We start from the raw sequence: 25,473 nt of genomic DNA on the forward strand, positions 1-25,473 counted from the left end.
CAACCAGGGAGGCAAAGCCAACGCCGGCAGTGCCTGGTAGGCCCGGGTGAGCAAAGGCGGGAAATCGCGGCTGACAAAAAAAGCGCGATGGTCGACTGTCGCAGTAGATCCTGAGCAGCGACCGTGGCCGGCCCCATGGGATCCTCTGGGTTGGGGTGAGCCGAGGGCCGGGGATCGGTTCGAGCGGCGGGAATGTACATTTCAAACACCAACCGTCCCTTCGGGGGTGGGGGAGTGGACGGGGCCGGGCAGCGGCGAGGCGACGGGTACGGGAGGAAGATTGCAAATTCCGCCTCGTGAATGGAGGGGAGGGAGGCAGAAACCTTGGGAGGAAGGCGTTAGCTGCAGGAAGCGCACCCGGAACCCGCCCCTCAGCTTTAATTGGTTTTTTAAAAAAAGAAAGAATTTTGGGCATTTTAATTGTTCTGCGCTCTTTCCTTGTAGATCGTAACCGTCGTGGGGAGATGAGGGTGCAGAAAATGTGACTTCCCAGCAAAATGAAACCGGGTGGTTTGAAAAGCGGCAGCAAAGGACAGTTTCCCTGTAAGTCTTCATTTTGCCTTCTGTGTGGTGAGGCGGCGATCGTGACTCGAGAAGGGATTTGTTTTTGGTTTTTCTCCGAAAAGGCCTGAAAAAAACTTTTTTGGTTCAGATCGGCTTTTCTTTCTTTTCTTTGCGAAATTGAGAGCGCTAAAATTCCCCTTGATAAGTTGAAGAGGGTGTCTGGGTTGGGAAAATAACAAAAGTTTCCGGTATTTCTGATGTCCTCCTGAATTTACACCCCTTCCCCCACCCTGGCTTGTTCTGTGCAGTATTAACTGAATTGTTTTATTGACTTGGAGTACTGTGCCAAAAAGAGCCAATGTTTTCGCTTTAAAAAAGATATGCTTTGAAATACACAGGTAGGTAAGTATTAGATAAGTAGGAAATGGATAATCATAATGAAGTTGGTTGTCTGTGTAATTTTTTAAAATTTGTTTATTTGTTATTTATATTGGGTGACATTTTTATTTAAAATAATAAGCAATAACTTAAAGTAACCCAGTTGTAATTTTGAAATGTCTTTCTCTGCATAAGGGTGATTTTAAAATTACTACTGAAAATTTTTCTGAGGTTCATATTTAGATATTGGGTATACTTGAAGTCAGACCCCATAGACCAATTATATATTTTATTTATTTTCAGAAAAAATGTTATTGTACCTAGGACATCCATCATACAAATAAAATGTTTAGAAAAAGTGGCATCAATTCAGTTTTAATGTAATTTATATAATAAATGGTGAGTGAGACTTGACTTTTGGTACACCATGTATAGTTTATTAAGAATTTATTGTTAAAACATTTAGAATAACAACAGTCTCTGGGGTAATCAGTCCCTGAGGAGATGATAAACTGACAATTGACCACCAATCTAAATATTTTCCTGATTAGGACTACAGTCTAAATCCAGCAAACTGAATGAGTATGAGTTGTTTGAGGGTTGGTGCTGTTGATGGTTGGTTGTGTGATTTGAATTTTCAGAGCTCGTAGGCTGGTGGTAGGTGTCTGTTGTGTCCCATTGATGGAATTGCTTGTGGAGTGCTAGGCTTTGATAAATTTGCATGCATGGCGGGTGATAATGTGGCTGATGAGTCTTGTATTGCTCCATTCTTTGTCAGTGTGAATAGGAATGAAGGATTTGGGATTGGCGATTGACTGCCAGCTGGTGTTCGTGGATTCTGATTTTCAGTTGATGCAATGTTTGTCCCACATAGAATTGGTTGCAATTGTTACAGCTGATTTTGTAAATTACAATGTTTATTTCATCCTTCTGTATCTTGTCTTTAGTTCTGGATAATCCCTGGCAGAGTGTGGCTTTGGTTTTGTGCACTCTTGTTATTCCTAGAGGTTGGAGAATTTTGGCTGCCATATCAGACAGTCTTTTTATTTTTGAGTAGTGGTTGGTTGTGTGGTATGTTTTGGTTTGTTTACTGTGTGTCGGAATACAAAGTTTTTACTATAGCCATTGTGGAGAAAGATGTTAAGCAGCTCTTTCTCATCTGCTTTTCTTAGTGCTGTGGTGCTGCAGTGTGTCCTGGCCCTTCTGAAGAGGGCCACTGCACACAAAAAAAGCTGCATCCAGACCCTCTTCAGTCAAACTATTTCCAGTCTGTATTGTCCAAATTTATCATGGACAATTGCTGACCCTCCAATACATATTTGGGAGAGGTGATAGAGATATAAGGAGATTGTTGGGGGCAATATGCTGACTCTGTAAACCACTTAGAGAGGGCTATAAATCACTGTGAAGCGGTATATAAGTTTAAGTGCTAGTGCTATTTGTATATTATTTATTTATAACTCAAAGGGCAAATATACCTTCCTGGTCTTAATACCTCAAATATTAAGGCTCCAATACCTATACATACTTTTCAATAATCCTCTTTTGCTTCAAAAGAGGATTTAAGGATTAAACAGATAAGTTTCTGATAAGGATCAAATTCTTTACTTTGATTGCAGGTGATATGCAAGAAAGAAGGGAAAGAAGCAACCCTCCCCTGAAAAGTGTAAAGAAAGATTCTACAAAGCCTGATAAACCAAAATACAAACCACTTACTGGGAAAGTGTTCTATCTTGATATTCCATCTAACACCCTCTCTGATAAAATTGCAAAAGATCTTAAGGAACTAGGAGGGGTAAGTCAATATACATGTTTTGCTTTAAGATAGAAAAGAAAAGGAATAATGCAGATTCAGTTTGTGTATGTTATATTCTTGCTAAGACTGAATTACTAAGCATTTCTTCCTTTTTACAACCTGCCGTTCAGCTACATTTAATGCTACATGGTTAGGTTTTTTTTAAATTAAAAAATTGCCATTTCTCCAAAATTTTCTATAAAATTATTATACCCAGAGCTGAGGGCAGCTGAGACTTCCTGGGATAAGAGACTTTGTGTTGCGTTGCTAGGACCTCCTGGTGCAGTGTTGTGTACAATACTGTGGCTTTACACCAAACTAGTTGGCAATTTTTTTCATGCCATGCTGCTAGGGCTTCCTGAAGTGATAGCTATTTGCCATGTGTAACTCAGAGACTTCTTACAGCCGAAGAATCATGACACACCGAGAAGCCCCCAAGCAGTGGCATGACAGATAGCTGCCGAGCAACACACTATTGGGCCTGCTTTCTGCTCTGTAAGGTAGGTTGGGGGAGGGGTTAGAGATGTGATGGAGATGGGTAGGAGGAGTTGAAGAGGAGGAATTCCCTTATTTTACCTTCAGATTAGGAAGGAAGCTCAAAATGGCTTGGATTGGAATAGGTACTTAATGACTCATGATTCATAGTTAATGACAATAACAGAATGTGTAATGTGATGTTGTTTTTTACAACTGCATTCCTTAGTGATGGAAATTGCAGTCTTAGTTTTGGTAATGTCCAGGATATTATGTTGCATATTATAAATATGTTTATGGTATTTTATATTAACTATCCCAACCTATATTGCGTGATCTACATCAGAGGTGTCAAACTCGATTTCATTGAGGGTGGCATCAGGGTTGTGTTTGACCTGGGGGGGGGGGCACATGGCCAGCTCAAAGTCACTCATGTCAGGGGCATCTTTGTTAGCCAAAGTGCTCTGCCACTGAAAACGGGCTCCTGAGCTCCATTTTTGGCTGCAACAGCTTTCTTCAACCCTCTGCTAGTGAAAACGGAGCTTTGTCACCAGAGCTTGGCTTGTCCTTTGCTGTTTCCAGGGCGGCGCCGTGGGTCATATCTAAGCACCCGACCCAGCCCCCTGGCCTTGAATTTCACACTCCTGATCTACATTGATTTTTAGAAACATTTGTGATTTGAAATACTCTTTTTGTATAGCAATGTTATCCTAACAACCCTTCTCCCAATCCGGCTGCTTATAGTCAATGAACGAGAATTAGAGATTCTGTGAAGTTAGCAGTATTACTCAAATATTTGTATAAGTGTTCCCATTCCAAAATAATTTTTTTTTTTTACAATTAGAAAGTTGAAGGATTCCTCAGCAAAGATATTAATTACTTGATCTCTAATAAAAAAGAAGCAAAATTTGCAGCCCTTGGACAAGTATCTCCAGTCCCAAGCCCAGAATCTGTATGTAATGGTGGGAACAGTTCACCTCATCCAAGCAGCAGAAGAGACAGGACTGATGGTAATACATTTAAGCTGGTGGACACGGTAAGTTTCATTCTTACTTCTTCCTTTACTCTCTACCAGCCTTGCACAAATGCTGCATGTTAAGTAAAGCAAGTTCTGCATAATTTTCTATATGTTTTAAAGCCAGTCAAACTTCAGGCAGTTCCTTGAGCTGAGAATGGTTTCATGAAAATACTCTGGGAAAATTGTAGCCCACCAGATAATGCTGAACTAGGACTCTAGTCAGCATAGACCAGCGATGGCGAACCTTTTTTGGCTTGCGTGCCACAAGTGGGGGAGTGCAGGGCGGTCGTGTGCGGGCGTGCCGCACCCATTATGCAATGCGCGACCTCCCCAGTGCGCATGCGGGCACAACGCGCGACCCCCCATTTTTAAATGCTTTTTTCGCCCTCCCCAGGCTCCAGAGGCTTTATAGGAGGCTGGGGAGGGCGAAAAGAGCCTCCCCCGCCCCCCTGGAGGCCCTCCGGAGGCGTCAGGGGCCGTCCGGAGGCTTCCCTGAAGCCTTCGGAACGCTTAAAACGACCCTCCGAGCAAACCGGAAGTGACTTCCAGTTTGCTCGAAGGGTCATTTTAAGCGTTCCGAACGTCCGGACTTCAGCGAAGCCTCCGGACGGTCCCTGAATCCTCTGGAGGGCTCCGAAGGTGTCAGGGAAGCCTCTGGACGGTCCCTGAAGCCTTCGGAACGCTTAAAATGACCCTCCGAGCAAACTGGAAGTGACTTCCAGTTTGCTCGGAGGGTCGTTTTAAGCGTTCCGAAGGCTTCAGGGAAGCCTCCGGGCGGTGCCTGAAGCTCCGGAGGGCCTTCAGGAGGGTGGAGGAGGCTCTTTTCGCCCTCCCCAGCCTCCTATAAAGCCTTTGGAGCCTGGGGAGGGTGAAAAATGGCTTTTAAAAAGGTGAATTCAGCTGGCCAGCGCGCGCATGCACGCTGGTCAGCTGACAGGGCAGCGCCTCGCGTGCCCTGACAAATGGCTCTGCATGCCACCTGTGGCATGCGTGCCATAGGGTCGCCATCACTGGCATAGACAGTGGCAAGACATTTTGTAAGTCATTAATTTAATGGCACCAGTAAGGCTAAAACTGGTTGCTAACCTTTTTACCATCGCGTGCCAAAAATGGGGAGAGCACAGGGGGGTCATACATGGGTGTGCCCATGCCCATAATTCTATGCATGCGACCCCCCCATGCATGCAAATGTGACCCACCCCTGCGCATGCGACCACCATCCTCCCCCAACTTTTGCTGTGTACCTGTTTTTCGCCCTCCAGAGGCTTTCTCCAGCATGCACACTGGAGCTGACAAGGCAACACTTTGCGTGCCCTATAAATGATTCCATTCGCCATCACAGGGCTAAAACATTGTAGTATTTTATTCTGTGATATAATTCAGGCTTTACTCTTTATCATTAAAATAATTTTTTCAGAAGTCTTTAACCAAATTACTTCTATTGCATTGTTTTATTTTATACATACTACTCTAAACACAGCATATATTTGTATAAGAGTAGCACAAACTTGAATTGAAGAGTGTGTGCGTATAAGATTAAAACAAAATTCAACAATTGCCACATAGCTACTCTATCATTTTACTTCCATAAGATCTATATTAATCTTTAGTGTAGCTATGCTCAAGACATTTTTAAAATTAGATAAAAGAAAACATTTTCTTTATTCAAACTTTGCTGTGTATAGAGCATTGCTTTGCATTGTATGGATAGACAAATATATTACATAATGGAGATTATCAGTAATAAATTTTCAATCTGAGAACGACAACAAGAGTAGGATCTTTTAGTATTACAGGAATTTGCTAATACTTAATCATTTCTGAAGGCATACTTTGTGATATAGGTAGTCCTCAAGATATGACCAGTCACTTAGTATTTGGTTGAAGTCACAAAGATTCCCAAAAACTAGTTATGATCCTGTTTCAAAGTTACATCTATTGCAGCATCCTCGTGGTCATTCATCCTTACTACTGACCGAAGGATGCTGCAGCATCTTTGTCCATCTAATCCCCTGCTGGTTCCCCACAAGCCTTGGACCTCCCCACTCTTCCATCCCATCACACACTCACCTTTTGAAGATTAGTGGTCTTCATCTTGGGAAAGTCACTCATCCCTGGGCTGTAAGGCTGCCTCCCAGAAGCAGCTGCCATTTCAAACTTCCTTGCAGGAATGGCAGCTGCTTCCAGAATAATTGGCAGTTGGGAGACTCTTGGTAGGCTTTGGGGGAGCCAACCCCTGGCATGCAAAGGCAGCAGCTCTGGGTTGAGCTTCCCCAAATCTTTCCCTTATTTTCCAACCCCCACAAACCCACATTTTTTTCAATTAAAAAAAAAGAAAGCTGGAGGGAACAGACTTCCTATCTTATATTGAAAAATATACCATTTGATCTTTCTCCTTTCTCCAAAAAAATTAAGTACTAAATCTAAATTGTCACCTTTGCCCTCCAATCTCAATCTCCTTAGCCGCTTAATTAGCTAAATTTATTACAATATGTGCACCAGGAAAGAGAGTGACAAAATCTGTAAGTGAATTACCTTTATCAGTGACTGGCATGGGACAGGCTGAAGAGTAAAGAAAGGTGGTTCAGTTGTTGTTGTTTTTTAAAAGGGCTTGATGAATGAAGCAAAGAAAATCCTTCTGTGGATTGTTTGAGTGGAGAAGAAAATATTCTGCAAAGTTATTGGGAGCATAGCACATGCAGCAAACAGTTGCAGCAGAAACTAAAGAGTCAGACAAACAGCAGAAAGTTTTCCAAAGGTTTCCCAACTTTTTGCTGCTGGTCTGGATTCTCTTTAGGATCTTTGTTTTGCTTTTGTTGGATATGCTGAGCCCTCATTGGAAAAGTATTTTCCTTCTGTTTTTCACTTTTCCTTTGCTCTTTAACTTGCCAATCACTCATCAAGGCAAGTCACCCTAATCCTCCTCCCCAGGTGGGCTGTTTTGGATTTTGCAATGCTTTTTGCTGCTTGTATGCCTGCTTTTTGGACCCAGCTGTGTGGTGGGATTCCCAGGGTTTTTACCTATTCCTGAGGCATCCTGTGCTCTAATTAACAATCCACAGTCATTTCAGAATTCCATTAGGGAGGGCAGGGGTGCTAAGTGATGCCATCTCACTTAATGGCTCTTATGACTTGTGACTGTAATGGACAGGTTCCATTATGGTCAAAGATCAAGGACTACCTGTATTGAACTTTGAATGTTTATGAGGTTTGTAGAAGATTTTATTAACTTCTCTATTTTGTGGACCATATCAATTTATTATATTACTATGCTACTGAGTTATCAGTATGACAATGGGGAGAAAAAGACATAGGCTAAATCCTGACAAAACCAAGAAATTGTGTCTGGTTGGGCCTTCTGACTGGATACTTTCCATCTCTACAAGGAGATCATACATCTCCATTGAAACTGGTATACAATCTGGGAGGTTTACTTTGAGCCACCTTGCTTGAATAGTAGGTGGACATTTTTTAATATTGTGGCCTACTAAGAGTTGAGTAATCTCAAAATAGAATGAATCACTCTTAATTTCCAAACTTTAAATTAATTCTTGAAGCACCAAAGATAAAGTTGTATTTGAGAGTTAATACTTACCCATCAATTCATATCATATAATTCCAATCAGTTTGTGGAATTAACAAACTCAAGGGTTGCTTTGACTTTTTGGAAGAAGTAAATTTGCAAAACTAAGTAGAACCTTTTCATTATAAATTTTCATTGAAGATAAAATCAGTTTAGTTCATAGAAGAAAGGCCTAAGTACTTTTAAGAAGCTCCAGAGATTTTTTGCAGAACATATTTTATATGTCTTGTAAAAATCTTAGATAATGGGCATTTCACCATCAAATTCCTGCTCCAAATAGCATTTGCAAGATAATTTTCCCATAGAACAACTTCAATTTTGGGTGCGCTAACTTTCCTTTCATTTGATAAAAATTTATAAATGTCTCGATAGTTTCAGTGATTACAATTTTGACATATATACTGTGTGAGCCTTTCAAGAGAATGTTTTACAAAGTATTGTCAATTTCTAAACTGTTCTAAAGCAGCCCATCCAAAAGACTATTTAAATGTTTTCAAACATTACCTCAAATTTATAACTTTGCTATCTTTACTATGGGCATAACTCATTTGTAGTTGTTCCTTAGAGCAATAATTGATTAACTTCTTAAACATTATCAATTCTTATCAAGAGACAAACATCCGTGTACACTGAAATAGCTAACTTTAAAAAAAACTCAGTTGACAAATAAGGCACCGCCCACTGTATGTGAAAATTAAACAATATACTGAATATTACTTCTATAAGAAATGCAAATAAATTTATCCTCACTCTAATAATTGTATTAAAACATAAATGTTTCATTATATACAAAAGACAGTAATCTATATCAGCGTTAACTAATTGTCCATATTCTAAAAGTGCTTTTTTCAAGAGGCAAGTGGACTTTCTGGTTTTTCTTTGAAGACAAAAAGCTTCTTCAGCTGTGACTGGGTGGTGGGGAATGGAAGGATTTATACTTCTTGCAGACAGCTAGTCATTTGCATTCTTTTAGTGGGTCGTTAAGGTCACCTAGAGGTTTAACTGTCACCAGAGGGTCACCTGAGTGGTGCAAGTTGGTGTGGAACCTTCTTGGAACTATTGAAAGGACTGTGCTTGTAGATGATGGAGATACATGACTCCCCCTCTGTTGAGAGAAGTATGTTCAATTTTGACATAAATGGCCTCTTTAACCCTCTTTTATGTCAAAATTGAACAATTTGCAACATTTAGGTGATCCTGATGACACAGATAAAACTCCAGGCGACCTTAACGACATGCTAAAAGAATGCAAATGACCAACTGTTTGCAAGGAGTATATGGTAAATCCTTCTATTCCCCACCACCCAGTCAGAGTTGAAGAAGCTTCTTGGATGAAAAGTAAAATGTCTTCAAAGAAAAACCAGAAAATTCAGTTGCCTCTTGAAGAAAAGCATCTTTGGGACAACCATGACCTGGATGATAGAAAATCTCCATAGACATTTAATTTATCCATAATTCATTTCTACTGGCTGAGTTAAAACGATAGTCAAATCAGTGAACATTATATGCAAATGTTTTGTACTATTGCTCATATATTTAGATAGTAATTTGTATGTTTATGTTTATTTTTTTAAATATAATTAATGTTATTCAGTCATTTAGATAAGTTTCCATTTTGGTAATAGAAATACAGTGGTTTAGTTAGCAGACATCAAATTAAAAATAATTGCAAATAAGGTGTTTATGTCTACTCATACATAGATGGCTAACCTTACTAATCTTTTTCTCCCTGTTCAGTCATGCCCTATTCTTGAGCACTTCCAGGATAAGTCCCAGCAGTTTTCTTGGCATGTTTTTCAAAAATGGTTTACTATTGTCCCCTTTGCTAGGACTAAGACAAAATAACTATTCAAGGTCACACAGCTAGCTTTGTGCCTAAGGAAGGACTAAAAGTCATTGTTTCTGGCATGATTCCTTAACCAATAAATCAGATTTGATGCCACTAATTTATTAATTTTAATTTACTAACTTTAATATCATGCTAACCTAAATAATTTTGTAAATCTTTAAAAAATTCAAAGTAATAAACTTTACTAAGTAACTATTTGAAATAACCCTGTGTGGAGTAACAGCTGTAACCCATATATACTCTTTATTTCTTCTTCAATATAGGTGCGCATGAGTAGAGGAAAATCTTTAGTGGAAAAGGCAATCAAGGATCAGGTATATGTCACTTATTAACATTATTATTTCATCTCAAATTAGATTTCTTACCTGTTATTATTTCCACATGAAATTTACATAATTTGCTAATGGATAAATATCTAACTTTAGGATAGCTTTTTTTGCACTGCTAGTTATGAAATCAAAATGTTTGGCATATCTTTTTCCTATCCTAATTTATGACCAATTGTTTAATGACCATTTAAAGTTAAGATGGCCTTGGAAAGGGTGCTTATGGCCTGTAAATTATTTCTGACTCAATATAATATTGTCACCATGCCCCCTTCTTCCCAAAGTTGGCTGATTGCCTGATCTAAGTTCTTGGTCACCTATCTGAAATTACCAAGCACCCAGCTTTTTCATTCCATCTACTTAATGACCCAGGAAATCACTTAATTGCAACCCATGATTGCAGTTGTTGAGAAAAGCAGACATGTGCGTGTCTCATTTAACAACCATTTAGCTTAATGACTGTTCACATTTGTGGTTGTATGTTGAGTTCTACCTGTATATTATGGTTTTTAGTAAGGCACAGTGCTGTGTTTATTCAAGCTTAAGTTAGGCAAACCTTATTTCTATAGTGTCACCAGGCTGATTGGCATGAATGAGGAATGCAATTTTACTTTTGTACTTTATTCTATTAATAGGGTGGAAGGAGGCTTAGGATACAGAGTACCTGCACTTCAAGTTTTTAATTGTATTTAAACACTTGTATGCTCAAATGTAATGATAAGAATATTCAATATTTATATTACAGGAATTGATCCCTTCTGGTAGTATACTCTCAAATGCCTTGAGTTGGGGAGTGAAAATACTTCACATTGATGGCAAGTATTTTTAAAATAAAACTGATTTTATCCCATCATATAAAAGACTTATTCCATTTAAGCAACTTAGATGACATAAAATAATAATTTTAATTATTCTTTTCTTTTCGAAAAAAGATATCAGGAATTATATTGAGCAAAAGAAAAAAGATCTCTTTTTGGCTAAGAAAACAAGCACAGAAGTCAACAATGCGGTAAGTAAACTACTTAATTTCCAAGAAAGATAACAAAAAGCAATAAATGGGATTACTTCTATTAAAACTTCTAATATTTATTCATAATTTGCAAGAGGAAGACTGAGACCTCATAGATATGCGAAAGCATAAAGCTCCATTCATCTCTCTTGGTATTTGGAATGGGAAAGATTTAAAGGTATTAGTGCAAACCATTAAAGAATGCTCAGCATCGAAAACTATAAAATTTCACACACACTCAAAATTCAGAAAATCTTGGTATCAGTGTCTGAGACACAATTCTGCTCACTTTGCATTGTTGTCTATCAGTAGTAGCTATCTTTTACATGGGGTCTGTTTATCAAAGTTTGCCCACTCCTGAAATAAGATCATGAGAAAATAAACTTTTCTGTTTCAAGTTCAGTTAAAGAAATTTATATCCTAATCTGTATAATGGGTTCCTCGTTTAGCATATTTGTTCTGTATGGATTAATACTGGATTTTTAAGACTAGAAACATGGTATATATTATTGTTAATTTAAGTAATGTCAGTTCTCCCAGATAAACCAGACAAGAAAAACAAACAATTGATCTAATTCTATTAACAGCCTGCTCAATTAGGGCAAGTCCTTCCTGAGTTTCTTTCTTCTAAAATGAAAACACTGGAGGCTCCTCTGTTTCTTGTTTTATCATTCCCTTGGCAGCATTTCTTCCTCTTGTGCCTCAAGATCATTTCCATATACCATTATATATCTTTATGTTTTGCTGGTTTAATTCTTATTTAGCCACCTAGAATCATTGTTAGAAAAAAAAGCTATGTTTAATTGATGTTTAATTTAAAATTGTGAATAATAAACAATTTATAATTAAATTAGGGATATTTTTGTATGCAGTTGAAACTCAAAATTTTCAATTCTACCAGAATTTCTTTATTAGCATAGAAATAAAGTTGAGTTGTGATATAGAATGAAAAATGTAACTCATTTCATTTTATTTACTTGTTTTCAGAAAATAGGGAGAAAATAAATATAATTGCACATTCAATCCTCCTCCCAATTCGTTTATGTATACTTTAAATATTCCAGAGCCTAAAACGTGATTACTTAAACCAAAACGATTTTTCATCACAAATAAGAATGATAGTTCTTGTTTACCGACCATACATTCAGCTTGAGGTTAAAATGGTACTGAACAACTGGCGCTTACAATTGAGTCACAGTTATGACTATCCCAGCATCTTCCTTGTCACATAGCAGTGTTTGGCATCCAGGTTGCACTTATGACAGTTGCAACATCCCATGATTATGTGTTCCCCATTTGTGACTTTCTCTACTGACCTTCCACAAGTGAATAAATGGGAAGCCTTCAGGGAAGTCACAAGCTGTTCTGCTCTGGCCTTCTTGTTCACTGCAATAACCCTTCTTCCTTTGGCCTGTCTGCATTTGAACATACTTGTGTGCTCTCTTTCCTCACATTTCCCCCAAGTTGCACATGATTTGCACTGAGCCTCTCCTGTTTCCCTTGTGGCATCTCCATGCTCCATATCTTGCATTCCTGCTGCTTCCAGCTTAATGACCCATGTGTTGTCTTAGGGTTATGATGGCAACCAGGAATGCCTGGATTACAATCACCAACAATGCAGTTTTGACTGCATCGCTTAACAATGGCAATTTCAGTTCCAATTGCTGTTGTAACCCAAAAATTATTTTATGTGGGTCACACTTCACAAATACTTAAAACTATTTAGAGGGCCAGTTGCTGAAAATAGATGATTACTTGTAAATTATACAAATCTCATAACTATAGTATTCTCTTAAATAGGAGAAAGGATCTGCAGATCAAAAAGTAAAAAGTAAGTATTCGAGAGACAACTAATATTGCTACAATTTCATTAAAGGAAAAAAATATAGTTTTAGGAAAGATTATATATCTAATAAGCAAGGTGTCTAAAAAGAGAAGCCACCTTCTGCTTGGTGATTCAATTTGTAAGAGCTGTGATGTCAATTTAGGAAAGGATGAGGAGGTTTTGAAAGAGGTGAGGTGTTTGCCTGGTGCTACTGCCAGCAGAGAAAAGAGACACATTGTTATGATAGTAAGAACTATGATGATGATGATGTTGTACATCTTGGCACCAATGACCTATCTGAAAAAAGATGTACTTTCTGTACAGAATGATTTACAGAGGTTGGGAACAGAAACTTAGCAGGATAGGCTGTAGTTCTACTTTTTAAGAGGTTTTACCTGTATATAAGGAGTAAAAAGGAAAAGGCTAGCATATAGTGGCAAAAAAAGTAAGGTTCTACATTTAGGCAAGAAAAACCAAATGCACAGGTATAGTATAGGTATGGGATGGCAAACCTATGGCACACGGAGCCATTTGTCAGGGAACGCGAGACATTGCCCTGACAGCTCGCCAGCAAGCACACGTGTGCTGGCCACCTGATTTTAGCCTTTTTTGAGACCATTTTTCACCCCCTCCAGACTCCAGAGACTTTATAGGAGCCTAGGAAGAGCTCCCCCCCCCCCCCCAGAGGCCCTCAGGAACTTCCCTGAAGCCTCCGCAATGCAAAAAACCGGCCCTACAGGCAAACCGGAAATTCAGGAATGGACTTCCGGCCTTCAGGAGCCTTCCAGAGGCTTCACTGAAGCCTCTGGAAGACAGAAAACTACCCTTCCAGTTTTCTTTTAGGGCCAGTTTAAGCCTTCAGGGGCCTTCCGGAGGCATTCCTGAGCACTCCGGAGGACTAAAAATGGCCCAACAGACAAATTGGACTTCAGTGAAGCCTCCGGAAGGCTCCTGAAGGCTCCGTAGGGCTTAAACTGAACGTCCTGTTTACCCATAAGGCTGGGTTTTTGCGCTCCGGAGGGGGGCAGGGGAGGCTGTTTTCGCCCTCCCCAGGCTCCCATAAAGCCTCTGGAGCCTGGGAATGGCGAAAAAAGCATGCAAAAAATGGGGGGGGGGGGTGTCGCACCTGCCATGTGAGCATGCGCGCTGGGGGTCACGCATTGCATTATGGGTGTGGCACGCCTGCACACGACTCCCCTGCGCTCCTGCTTTTGGCACACGAGCCAAAAAAGGTTTGCTGTCGCTGGTATAGGTGGTACCTACCTCAATAGAAGTAACTAAGTCCTAGTGGACAATCACTTGAATATGAGCCAGCAATATGCTGCAATTGCCCCCCAAAAAGCCAATGCAATCCTATGCTGCATTAACAGAGGATAGAATCATGATCATGTGAAGTGCTGATACCACTTTATAATACTTTGGTAAGATCACACTGCATCCAGTTTTGGTCACCTTGATATGAAAAAAGATGAGACTCGAGTACAGAAAAGAGCAACAAAGATGATTAGACTGAAGACTACAACATGAAGAACAATTGCAGGAACTGGGTATGTCTAGTTAGTGAAAAGAAGGAGTGTAGGGGGTGACATGACAGCGGTGTTCCAATATCTAAGGAGCTGTCTCAAAAAAGAGGGGTTAACTTATTCTCCAAAGCACCTGAAGGCAGGACAACAAGCAATGGATAAAAACTAATCAAGGCGAGAAACAACCTACAACTAAGGAGAAATTTCCTGACAATAATTAATCAATGGAACAACTTGCTTCCAGAAGTTATGGAAGCTCTAACCATTTGTCTGAAATAGTAAAGGGTTTCCTGCCTGAGCAAGGGTTTGAACTAGAAGACCTGCAAGGTCCCTTCTATCATATAAAGTTCATGTCGATGAATGGACGGACGGACAGACAGACAGACAGACAGATAAAGATGATAGATGATAGATAGATAGATAGATAGATAGATAGATAGATAGATAGATAGATAGATAGATAGATAGATAGATGATAGATGATAGATAGATGATGATAGATAGATAGATAGATGATAGATAGATAGATAGATAGATAGATAGATAGATAGATAGATAGATAGATGATAGATAGATGTACATGTACACATGCACAAATATATAATTTGGTTTAAATTCTTTTACATAGGTAAACTGAAAAATCCTTTTCTGAAGGTAGAGGACAGAAGGTGGTAAGTGATATTTTTAGATGAATTAAAATTCTACTCTCATGTCCTTTGGCTTTGTTGACTTTATTTTATGCAATGATAATTATAAATTATTACATTCAACTTTAATTTTTGTTTAATTCAGGGTTAGTCATGTTTTATATGGAATGTTGCAGATCAATTCAAAATCAACATGAATAGCCTAATTATTTTTATTTTAATAGACCTATTCAAAGTTCTGAATTTTTGAATTGGCATATGAGAAATAGAATCCATCTTTATCTCTTTCGTTTTTTTTCCATTTAAGGAGATTGGCCTATAAGGTGATGCAATTATCTAAATGTTAATGAATTAAGGGGATTGGAACACATGCTTTATAAGCTACTATGCTATGTTCTCAGGCATATTTTAATTTATTGATATAGTTATACTAGATGTTATTTGTAACCAGAACCATTTTTACAAGTACTGCCTTTGTAGCAGTATTCTGCAAAGATAGTATTCTGATGTAGATGTTGTAAATGCTTTTTAGGAAAAAACATCAATCTACTGTTTTCTGTTAGATATAGAAAAAATCTAGATTTAAAAGTTCAAAGAAACCATTGTATTATCTTAGAAAGTCTGTATATAATCAGCACTTTGAGGAATCTGTAACTTTTATCTACTTGCCTTTTCTGGTCTGCATGCTAAGAAAATATGCAATTGGGTAGATATGATATCCATAATGGGTAATAAATGAAATCTTAAGATAAGAAATTGTTGGCAGAATTGTTAAGTAATTAAGCTCCCCGTTGGGAGAGCGAGTATGCAGAGAAGCGTATTACATCCCTAACAAGAATTGCCCACATTAAATGTTTGATGCTGCTAGAAATAAAGGTAGAAATTGAGGGAATATCTTGCTTAGTTCTGATTAAAAAAATAAATGTGCTTGTAGTTCAGAATATAGAATGATATAAACAATATATTAATGTTTCCACATTTTTCTCATTTAATTTTACTCTAAAGCAATGTTTTTCAAACTTAGTAACTTTAGCAGCATATTGGCTGGGGAATTTTGAGAGTTGAAATAACAATAGCAATAGTACTTAGACATATATCTTTCTTAAAGTTGCCACATTTGAAAAACAAAGATGTAAAAGTGACTTGGATGAAATAGTATTTCAAAGAAGTACAATATACAGATGAAACTCAAAAAATTAGAATTCGTGCAAAAGTTCATTTATTTCAGTAATGCAACTTAAAAGGTGAAACTAATATGAGATAAAGACTCATTACATGCAAAGCAAGATAGTTCAAGCCATGATTTGTCATAATTATGATGATTATGGTGTACAGCTCATGAAAACCCCAAATCCGCCATCTCAGAAAATTAGAATATTATATGTAATCAATAAAACAAGGATTGTAACATAGAACAATATCGGACCTCTGAAAAGTATAAGCATGCATATGTACTCAGTATTTGGTTTGGGCCCCTTTTGCAGCAATTACTGCCTCAATGAGGCGTAGCATGGAAGCTATCAGCCTGTGGCACTGCTGTGGTGTTATGGAAGACCAGGATGCTTCAATAGTGTCCTTCAGCTCTTCTGCATTGTTCGGTCTCATGTCTCTCATCTTTCTCTTGGCAATGCCCCATAGATTCTCTATGGGGTTCATGTCAGGCGAGTTTGCTGGCCAATCAAGCACAGTAATTCCACAGTCATTGAACCAAGTTTTGGTGCTTTTGGCAGTTTGGGCAGCTGGAAAATGAAGTCAGCATCCCGATAAATCTCGTCTGCAGAAGGAAGCATGAAGTGCTCCAAAATCTCCTGGTAGACGGCTGTGTTGATCCTGGTCTTAATGAAGAATAATAGTCCAAAGTCTTGTTGCTCAGTGGTCCAAAGTTCTGTTTTCTGATGAGAGCAACTTTTGCCAAAAGCACCAAAACCTGGTTCAATGATCGTGGGATTACTGTGCTTGTTTGGCCTCTCCATTCTTCCTCCATACTCTGTGTCCTTGGTTTCCAAATGAGATGCAAAAGTTGCTCTCATCAGAAAAGAGGACTTTGAACCACTGAGCAGCAGAACTTTGGACTACTGTGCTTCATTAAGACCAGGGTTAACGCAGCTGCCTACCAGTAGATTTTGGAGCACTTCATGCTTCCTTCTGCAGACAAGCTTTATGGAGATGCTGACTTCATTTTCCAGCTGCCCACACTGCCAAAAGCACCAAAACATGGTTCAATGACTGTGGAATTACTGTGCTTGATTGGCCAGCAAACTCGCCTGACATGAACCCCATAGAGAATCTATGGGGCATTGCCAAGAGAAAGATGAGAGACATGGGACCGAACAATGCAGAAGAGCTGAAGGACGCTATTGAAGCATCTTGGTCTTCCATAACACCTCAGCAGTGCCACAGGCTGATAGCTTCCATGCCACGCCTCATTGAGGCAGTAATTGCTGCAAAAGGGGCCCAAACCAAGTACTGAGTACATATGCATGCTTATACTTTTCAGAGGTCCGATATTGTTCTATGTACAATCCTTGTTTTATTGATTGCATGTAATATTCTAATTTTCTGAGATTGTGGATTTGGGGTTTTCATGAGCTGTAAGCCATAATCATCGATGACAAATCACAGCTTGAACTATCTCGCTTTGCATTTAATGAGTCTTATCTCATATATTGGTTTCACCTTTTAAGTTGCATTACTGAAATAAATGAACTTTTGCACTATATTCTACTTTTTTGAGTTTCACCTATATATAAAAGGCTTTCCTTCTGATTATGTGTATGTTTTGTAATGAACTGATTCTTTTTTTTAAAATAGTCGCTATAGACCATTTTACCTTCAACTGTCCAGCTTCCCTGTTGTCAATTATTCTACTCCAAGGCCTTGCAGCCCATTTGATGTAGAAAAGAAAAATGCTCATGGCCAAAAGCACATTCACAATAAACAAAGGTAATGCAAGATAAATAAGATGAACATGCAATGGTGAATGAAAAAAATTAGTTTTGCAGAAATATATGGAAGCAAGTCTGAGTTTTACTACAGAATTTAAGACCAGCCTATGGCTTGCTCTATAATTTTTTAATTTAATAAACCTAGCTCATACCTGCCTGGGGGCTCTCTGAAAACCTCTATCACTGAATAACTTTTTCCATATAATAGATTTCTTTTAAGCAGCTATATGACATTCCCCCCCCCCCCCCCCATGTGCAAGCTAATTATCCATTAGACTATAACCCTAAATTATACAGGTGATCCTCACCAACCACAATTGGCGATGTTCTTGTAAAATGAAGTCACATGACTGTGTCTGGGTTAAAACACTGATTACAGTCAGTAAGCAAATCTTAGTGTGTTGTTAATGTTAACGGGTTGTGACTCGTGAGTTCCTGTTCTTTTAACTTTGCTTATTAGAAGATGGCTATGAAAATCACAAATGGCAATCATGTGACTTCGGGATGCTGCCAACCACTTTGTGATCATGTGATTATGGGAATGTTGAAATGATTGCAACTTTTCAGTCCCACATAATTTTAACAATAACTGAATGAGTGTTCAAGTAAGCAAAGATTATCTGTGTAATTTTGATTAGGTGTAGCAAATTGCATTAGATGTTTTAATTTTGTAACTGTAGAAATAAAATAGCATATGATGTTATAAAATAGTATGCATAGATGAAAAAATATGTCCCATTTTTTAATGGAATCAACAAATGCTTTTCCTCTTAAGACAGAAACTTACTATATCTACTGACAGGTGGTGCTAGAGACTAGTTTTACATATTTAATATCTTTTTTCCTATTTTGAAACTAGAAATTAGATACTGTTTTTTTAACTGAAGTCTACATTCATTAGTAGTCTTAATATGGTAGGGTTGTATACCTTGCATATTTGTTACAGAATTATAGTAGTCTTGTCCATATCTTATGTTAGAATAGTGAAGAAAACAGAAATAGTTTTTATGTGCAACATGCATTGAAGTATTCTATATCATTATATTGTTATATATTACTTGATGTTCAGTATTGAACGGTAAAATGGTTTTCTGAGTAACTATTTTGGGCAGAGATTTGTAATTTTAGGTTAACAATGTTATTATACTTTGACAGACACATACTGAGCAAGAGTACAATTATTTTTAAACATATTAAGGATTTAAAAAACCTCTTGCATTCTCCTCACAATTAGGATTTAGGTTCCTTTTTATTATTTATAATTACATTGAAAATGAATATGAAATGTGTCACAATGGGATTGGATTCATGACTGGCTACTAAAACTGGCCAGAATTTTTATTAGTTCCTGTTGGCTTGTCTTACAAAATATAAATAAAATGTTTATTTTCTCTTGAGAATAGAAACCCTACAAATAGTGATAGAGAAAAACGCCCGAATCAGATTCCTCCAAAGCATAAAAGGAGAAAAGGATATTGTGAATGCTGTATGAAGAAATATGATGATCTTCATGCAGTATGTACATCTTATCTATTTATTTATATAAAGTGAATATTGCTAAATTCTAATATAACAATCTGCTATATTGTCTTTTTCTTTGAAACAATCATTTTTTTATAATTTTGTATCGTGTTGGATTCCTGTGAAGAAATCAACTACATAGCATATTTTTTCTGTCTTGAAAGTTGACTCCTGTGTAAGGGAAAAATAGTTAGAAAAAATATATAAATTCAAGAAAAATCCTATACAGGTTTTCTATCTTTGAAATGAAATTGAAACCAAGCCTAAAGATTCACATATTTTCAAGAATGTGATATGTTTGTATATTATAACATGATCATTATAATTGTTTGTAAATTGGTACTTCATTCATAAAATTATCTGATATTACATTACATATATCAAATACTCCCATACTTAAAACTCCAGAGAAATAATATAAATATGCACACTGTTCTTTACAGCAGAAGTAGCAAAAAGAACACCTGCCCATCCCAGGTTGGGTTAAAAAAGTAGTAGAAAAGGGGAGAAACTGTAGACTAAAACTAAATGGAAATAAAACAAGAAGAGAAACAAAATAAAGAGATATTTAGACATTACAAAAAGTTAATATTCATGAAATAAGCAGACCAAGGGTAGGATTCTACAGGTTTAACAACTGTTTCGCTGAGTACGCGCTTCATCACAAACGGAGTAAAAAAATCAGACAGAATGCCAAGCTTGTATCCTGCCTCTCAGCCATTTCTTCTATGGCTATGCCAACCCTTCTGTAAATACAGTGGGGCAAAAAAGTATTTAGTCAGCCACCAATTGTGCAAGTTCTCCCACTTAAAAATATGAGAGAGGCCTGTAATTGGCATCGTAGGTAGACGTCAACTATGAGAGACAAAATGTAAAAAAAAAACCCAAACAATCACATTGGCTGATTTGAAAAGAATTTATTTGCAAATTATGGTGGAAAATAAGTATTTGGTCAATATCAAAAGTTCCTCTCAATACTGTGTTATATATCCTTTGTTGGCAATGACGGAGGTCAAATGTTTCCTGTAAGTCTTCACAAGGTTGGCACATACTGTTGCTGGTATGTTGGCCCATTCTTCCATGCAGATCTCCTTTAGAGCAGTGGTGTTTTGGGGCTGTCACTGGGCAACACGGACTTTCAACTCCCTCCAAAGGTTTTCTATGGGGTTGAGATCTGGAGACTGGCTAGGCCTCTCCAGGACCTTGAAATGCTTCTTACGAAGCCACTCCTTCATTGCCTGGATGGTATGTTTGGGACCATTGTCATGTTGAAAGACCCAGCCACGTTTCATTTTCAATGCCCTTGCTGATGGAAGGAGGTTTGCACCCAAAATCTCACGATACACGGCCCCATTCATTCTGTCCTGTACATGGATCAGTCGTCCTGGTCCCTTTGCAGAGAAACAGCCCCAAAGCATGATGTTGCCACCCCCATGCTTCACAGTAGGTATGGTGTTCTTTGGATGCAACTCAGCATTCTCTCTCCTCCAAACATGACGAGTTGTGTTTCTACCAAACAGTTCTATTTTGGTTTCATCTGACCATATGACATTCTCCCAATCCTCTTCTGGATCATCCAAATGCTCTCTAGCAAACTTCAGATGGGCCCGGACATGGACTGGCTTAAGCAGGGGGACACGTCTGGCACTGCAGGATCTGAGTCCCTGGCGGCGTAGTGTGTTACTGATGGTAGCCTTTGTTACGTTGGTCCCAGCTTTTTGCAGGTCATTCACTAGGTCCCCCCGTGTGGTCCTGGGATTTTTGCTCACCATTCTTATGATCATTTTGACCCCACGGGGTGAGATCTTGCATGGAGCCCCAGATCAAGGGAAATTATCAGTGGTCTTTTATGTGTTCCATTTTCTAATTACTGCTCCCACAGTTGATTTGTTCACACCAAGCTGCTTGCCTATTGCAGATTCAGTCTTCCCAGCCTGGTGCAGGTCTACAATTTTGTTTCTGGTGTCCTTTGACAGCTCTTTGGTCTTCACCATAGTGGAGTTTGGAGTGTGACTGTTTGAGGTTGTGGACAGGTGTCTTTTATACTGATAACAATTTCAAACAGTTGCCGTTGATACAGGTAATGAGTGCAGGACAGAGGAGCCTCTTAAAGAAGAAGGTACAGGTCTGTGAGAGCCAGAAATCTTGCTTGTTTGTAGGTGACCAAATACTTATTTTCCACCATAATGTGCAAATAAATTCTTTCCAAATCAGCCAATATGATTGTTTGGGGTTTATTTTTACATTTTGTCTCTCATAGTTGAGGTCTACCTATGATGCCAATTACAGGCCTCTCTCATCTTTTTAAGTGGGAGAACTTGCACAATTGGCGGCTGACTAAATACTTTTTTGCCCCACTGTAGCTGTTCAATAAAAGTGCAACAAAAAAACTTGGAGGTTGGAGGGAACTCCGGAGAAGCTCAACTACAGACAGAAAGTCTGGGCTACTGCCAAGAATCATTAAGTCTATTAGAGGCAGTTTCTGAAAATACTTAATGGGGCAATTAAGATAAGGATTAGTCTAGAAATACAGGCACACTAGAATCTTTCCTTCCTGCATTCCTTGCAGGATTAGCCCTGTAAAGTGGGAAAGATTTCTTCCAACAATCGAACTGTTCAGAAAATTAACATGGTTCTCCTGAACCAGTGCGAACCAGCAGGAGCCTGCCACTGCTTTAGAGGCAGTGTGGATTTGGCTGGCTTCAGCTCAACCCAAATAAAACCAAGTCTTGTTATTGTTACAGTATAAGGGCCTCCTGATTCCAGAGACTTACCTTCTCTTGTTCTGAATGAGGTTGCGCTGCTGCAAAGAGAACCATGCATAGTTCGGGGCCTCCTAGACTTGTGAGTCCTGTTTGAAGAGCAGGTGATATCTGACTAGGAACATATTTCCACAATGTTGTGCTATGTGCAGTTTGGGAGACTCTACTTATGGTCACTTGTATCTTGCACAATTCCTAAATGGAATGCTCTACATGGGACTCCATTGAACAGCATCTAGAAGCTATATCAATGCAGAATGTAGCAGTATGGGATATTTGAGGGACTGCCTTTCTCTGATTATATCTATCCATCTCAAAGAGGCACACTGAGTGTGCATCCCATCTGTTACCTGGGCAGAGAGTTTTGAAATATCATCCTCCCACAGATTATTTATTTATTTTTCAAATGTGTATATATAGGTGTCTATCTCATGAAAAATGGATTATGAAAATGAAAACCTTACTGGCTTTGTAAGACCTTAAAGAAGTAGACCTGCCACCAGACTTGATAGAGAACATCACATCAGTGGTTTTGCTGAAAGTTGTTAATGGGTTTTGTACCTTGACTGTTCATTGTATTGGTTTTGAGTTGCATGTGGGGTAGGTGGGTGGATGGAAGGGAGGGGAGGGAAAAAGGAAAGAAGAAAGAAAGAAAAGAAAGAAAGAAAGAAAGAAAGGAAAGAATGATAAAGCTGTAGCTTGAAAACCTCTAAACAGCTTTGCCCTGGAAAAATAAAATGAATGTCCAAATGTTTATTGTGAAATATGCTACCTTAGGTTATACATAAGCTATGAATGATGTTAGCACTTTTGTTCAAAAAAAAATCTCAGCAATAAAACATATGTGCTTAAATCTAATTTTGTGCAATATAGAAGTATATATTCTGTGTGTGTGTGTATTTTCTTTTTTCTTTGTATTGTATGTTTTAAAGTATGTTTTAATTTTTTTTAAATACTACATGAAGTAATAATTTGCATACAAATGATACTAGTTATTTTTCTTTCAGCATGTTGAAAGTGAGCAGCACCAGGCATTTGCAAAGAGTTCTCAGTATCAAATAGTGGATGATATCATTTCCAAGTTTTCTTGTGACTTTTTAGAGCTGAGAGAAAACACACCAAAGGTTAAAAGGTAAGACAACTTTTTCTAAATCTAACAAAGCATATGAAAAAAAGAAGAGCAGATTGTCATTTTACATCACTATAGCAACACACGTGGACTCTTGGATCACTAGTGATGCAGTATATCACTGGGGATAGACAGAAATCTCAGAATAAGTCATTCTAAACTTATTGCCTGATCTAAGGATTTTTTCCCCAACAAAAATAGAAAATATAGGCCAAAAATAGCAATGACTGGGTGGAAATCTAGTGAAATTACTCACTCATAGACATTTATATATTTGAAAACAATAACCTATTTTTTCCCTTACATTTGTCTTTCCACAAACAATTAAGAGGCTTCACTGATAGAGGATCTTATCTCAGGAATAACTGTGATTATGTGCCACTTTCACATTTCATGGCTCCATTGTAGAAAAATGGTACATTGAGCTTAACATGGTAGTCCTTTTTCTACAAAAATATCAGGACATTTGGAGTTGAAGGTGGATTTTTTGAGTCCTAAGTACTATATATAGTTATTATATATTTCAATCAATTATTGCTATTTCTCATCCTCTTAGTTCTTTTTCTGTCTTGACTCTTTGAAAGCGGAGCAAGGAACTACATGAGAATGATCTCAAATTCTAAGCTCTGTTGTGGCCTATTTCAGATCTTAAAGTTCCTTAACATATCTTGATACTTTCCCCCTGTTCTTTAAAGGTTCTCTTATAATGTGTTGTTATGTTTACTTATAGAAGTATTGTTTTAAAATTGCTTAAAACTATTTGTTAAAAACCATATATCCATTTGTTTGAGACACAGTAACCACCTATTATGTTTCATATTAATTTCAGCCAGTCTGCAGGCAGACAGACAGACAGACAGATAGCTATAGATCAGGGGTGTTAAACTCAAGGACCGCAGGTCAGTTCAGGCTTGATCAGGAGTGTTTAAATTTGGCCTGCAGGGCCAGCCAGGAAATAGCAAAGAATCGTCCATGGTGTCTCTGGGAGCCAAAACAGGGAGGGTCCTCTCCCCCCTCCCCCCATTTTGGCTGGCAAAGTGCTGCAAGAAGCTGTCAAGGTTAAAAGTAAGCCACGTGGGAGCTGCACACTGCCCCACGCAGCCCGTTTTGGCCACCAAAGTGCTGCAGGAGGCCATCCAGGTTGGCCCTTGAAGAAATCCAGTTTGATACCCCTGCTGTAGATAGGTACATACACATATAGATACACAGAGAGAGACATAGGCGTATGTGCGTATTCTTTTTTTCCAGTAATCGTTTATTTTATTCACAAATTTAAAATACAGACCCCCCCCCAAAAGAAAAAAGTACAAAACCAAGCAAAACTAAAGAGATGAAAAATGTCCTTAATAAACCCACATATACCTAGCTTGCTCTTCCCCCATTGAATAATGTTAAATATATTTCAAGAATAACAGTTCTCCCCCTCCCCCCCTTGTGAAACAAGCCCACAATTTTTGAATGTTTACAGCTCTGTTTATCCAATCAATTTTACTTGGCATCTATCTGCTATATAAAAAACTACAACTAACAGATAAAGCCATCAGCAAAGTTAAACTTCAAAGCCTTCTGTTAACAATCTATTATTGTATTTAACTCATAGAAAGTCCATAACAGCCTCCAATCTGCCATAAACCACCACGATCAGTATCTCGGGATCAAATATCCTTGATTGATTCTTAATAATAAAGCTTTTTTTTTTTTTACTGAAATCTTTCCCAACATTTGCATCTCATTCCTGAAAGTTATCTTTGCAGCATTTGTTGTTCAGAAAATCTTCCCACAAGTGTAAATGCAACAACTCTTGAAATTGTTTTCTAATTGGATATAATAAATCAATTTCCCAATTTCCATCAATCATCTTAAAATCCAATCTATCACTCATTGATTCTGTCATCTCTAAGATCTTTGAATTCATGCCTCTTTCAGCCTGCAATTCTTAAACTAGGCTCCTCCTTCAAATCTGCCAGCAACAAATTAGATTCCAATCCATCCAATTATAAGATTGGTTTAACTGCTGTTATCTGTATCTGAGAGCCATCTTTGATTTAAAACCATTGTTATCAAACATCTTATCTAGATTTTTAATTTTAATTTGTAAGTTTAAAAGCATTTTTAAAAGGCTTCCCAAAGGGCTTTAACATTAAATTGATCTGATTCTTGACTTTCTTTTATATCTCTCTTTATG

The 25,473-nt window shown here is 38.1% G+C and overlaps 1 protein-coding gene across 2 annotated transcripts in view; it reads left to right on the top strand.

Moving 5' to 3' along the window:
* DBF4 (DBF4-CDC7 kinase regulatory subunit) overlaps window positions 1-25,473 on the top strand; it is a 29,653-nt gene continuing 4,180 nt past the window's right edge. The window contains exons 1-12 of one of the 2 annotated variants that reach the window (XM_081969865.1): window positions 1-155; window positions 445-543; window positions 2,502-2,677; window positions 3,996-4,187; window positions 9,865-9,915; window positions 10,673-10,742; window positions 10,860-10,936; window positions 12,737-12,767; window positions 14,913-14,955; window positions 17,743-17,874; window positions 19,280-19,391; window positions 23,167-23,291. In XM_081969865.1, coding sequence (XP_081825991.1) covers window positions 498-543; window positions 2,502-2,677; window positions 3,996-4,187; window positions 9,865-9,915; window positions 10,673-10,742; window positions 10,860-10,936; window positions 12,737-12,767; window positions 14,913-14,955; window positions 17,743-17,874; window positions 19,280-19,391; window positions 23,167-23,291 — 1,055 coding nt within the window. In that variant the 5' untranslated portion in view covers window positions 1-155; window positions 445-497. Of the gene's footprint in view, window positions 156-444; window positions 544-2,501; window positions 2,678-3,081; window positions 3,178-3,995; window positions 4,188-9,864; window positions 9,916-10,672; window positions 10,743-10,859; window positions 10,937-12,736; window positions 12,768-14,912; window positions 14,956-17,742; window positions 17,875-19,279; window positions 19,392-23,166; window positions 23,292-25,473 lie in introns of those variants that run through there. The other variant, XM_081969866.1, reaches the window with a different exon arrangement.

The sequence above is a fragment of the Natrix helvetica genome (assembly GCF_964273705.1).
Source record: "Natrix helvetica genome assembly, chromosome: Z".
Taxonomy (NCBI): Eukaryota; Metazoa; Chordata; class Lepidosauria; order Squamata; family Natricidae; genus Natrix; species Natrix helvetica.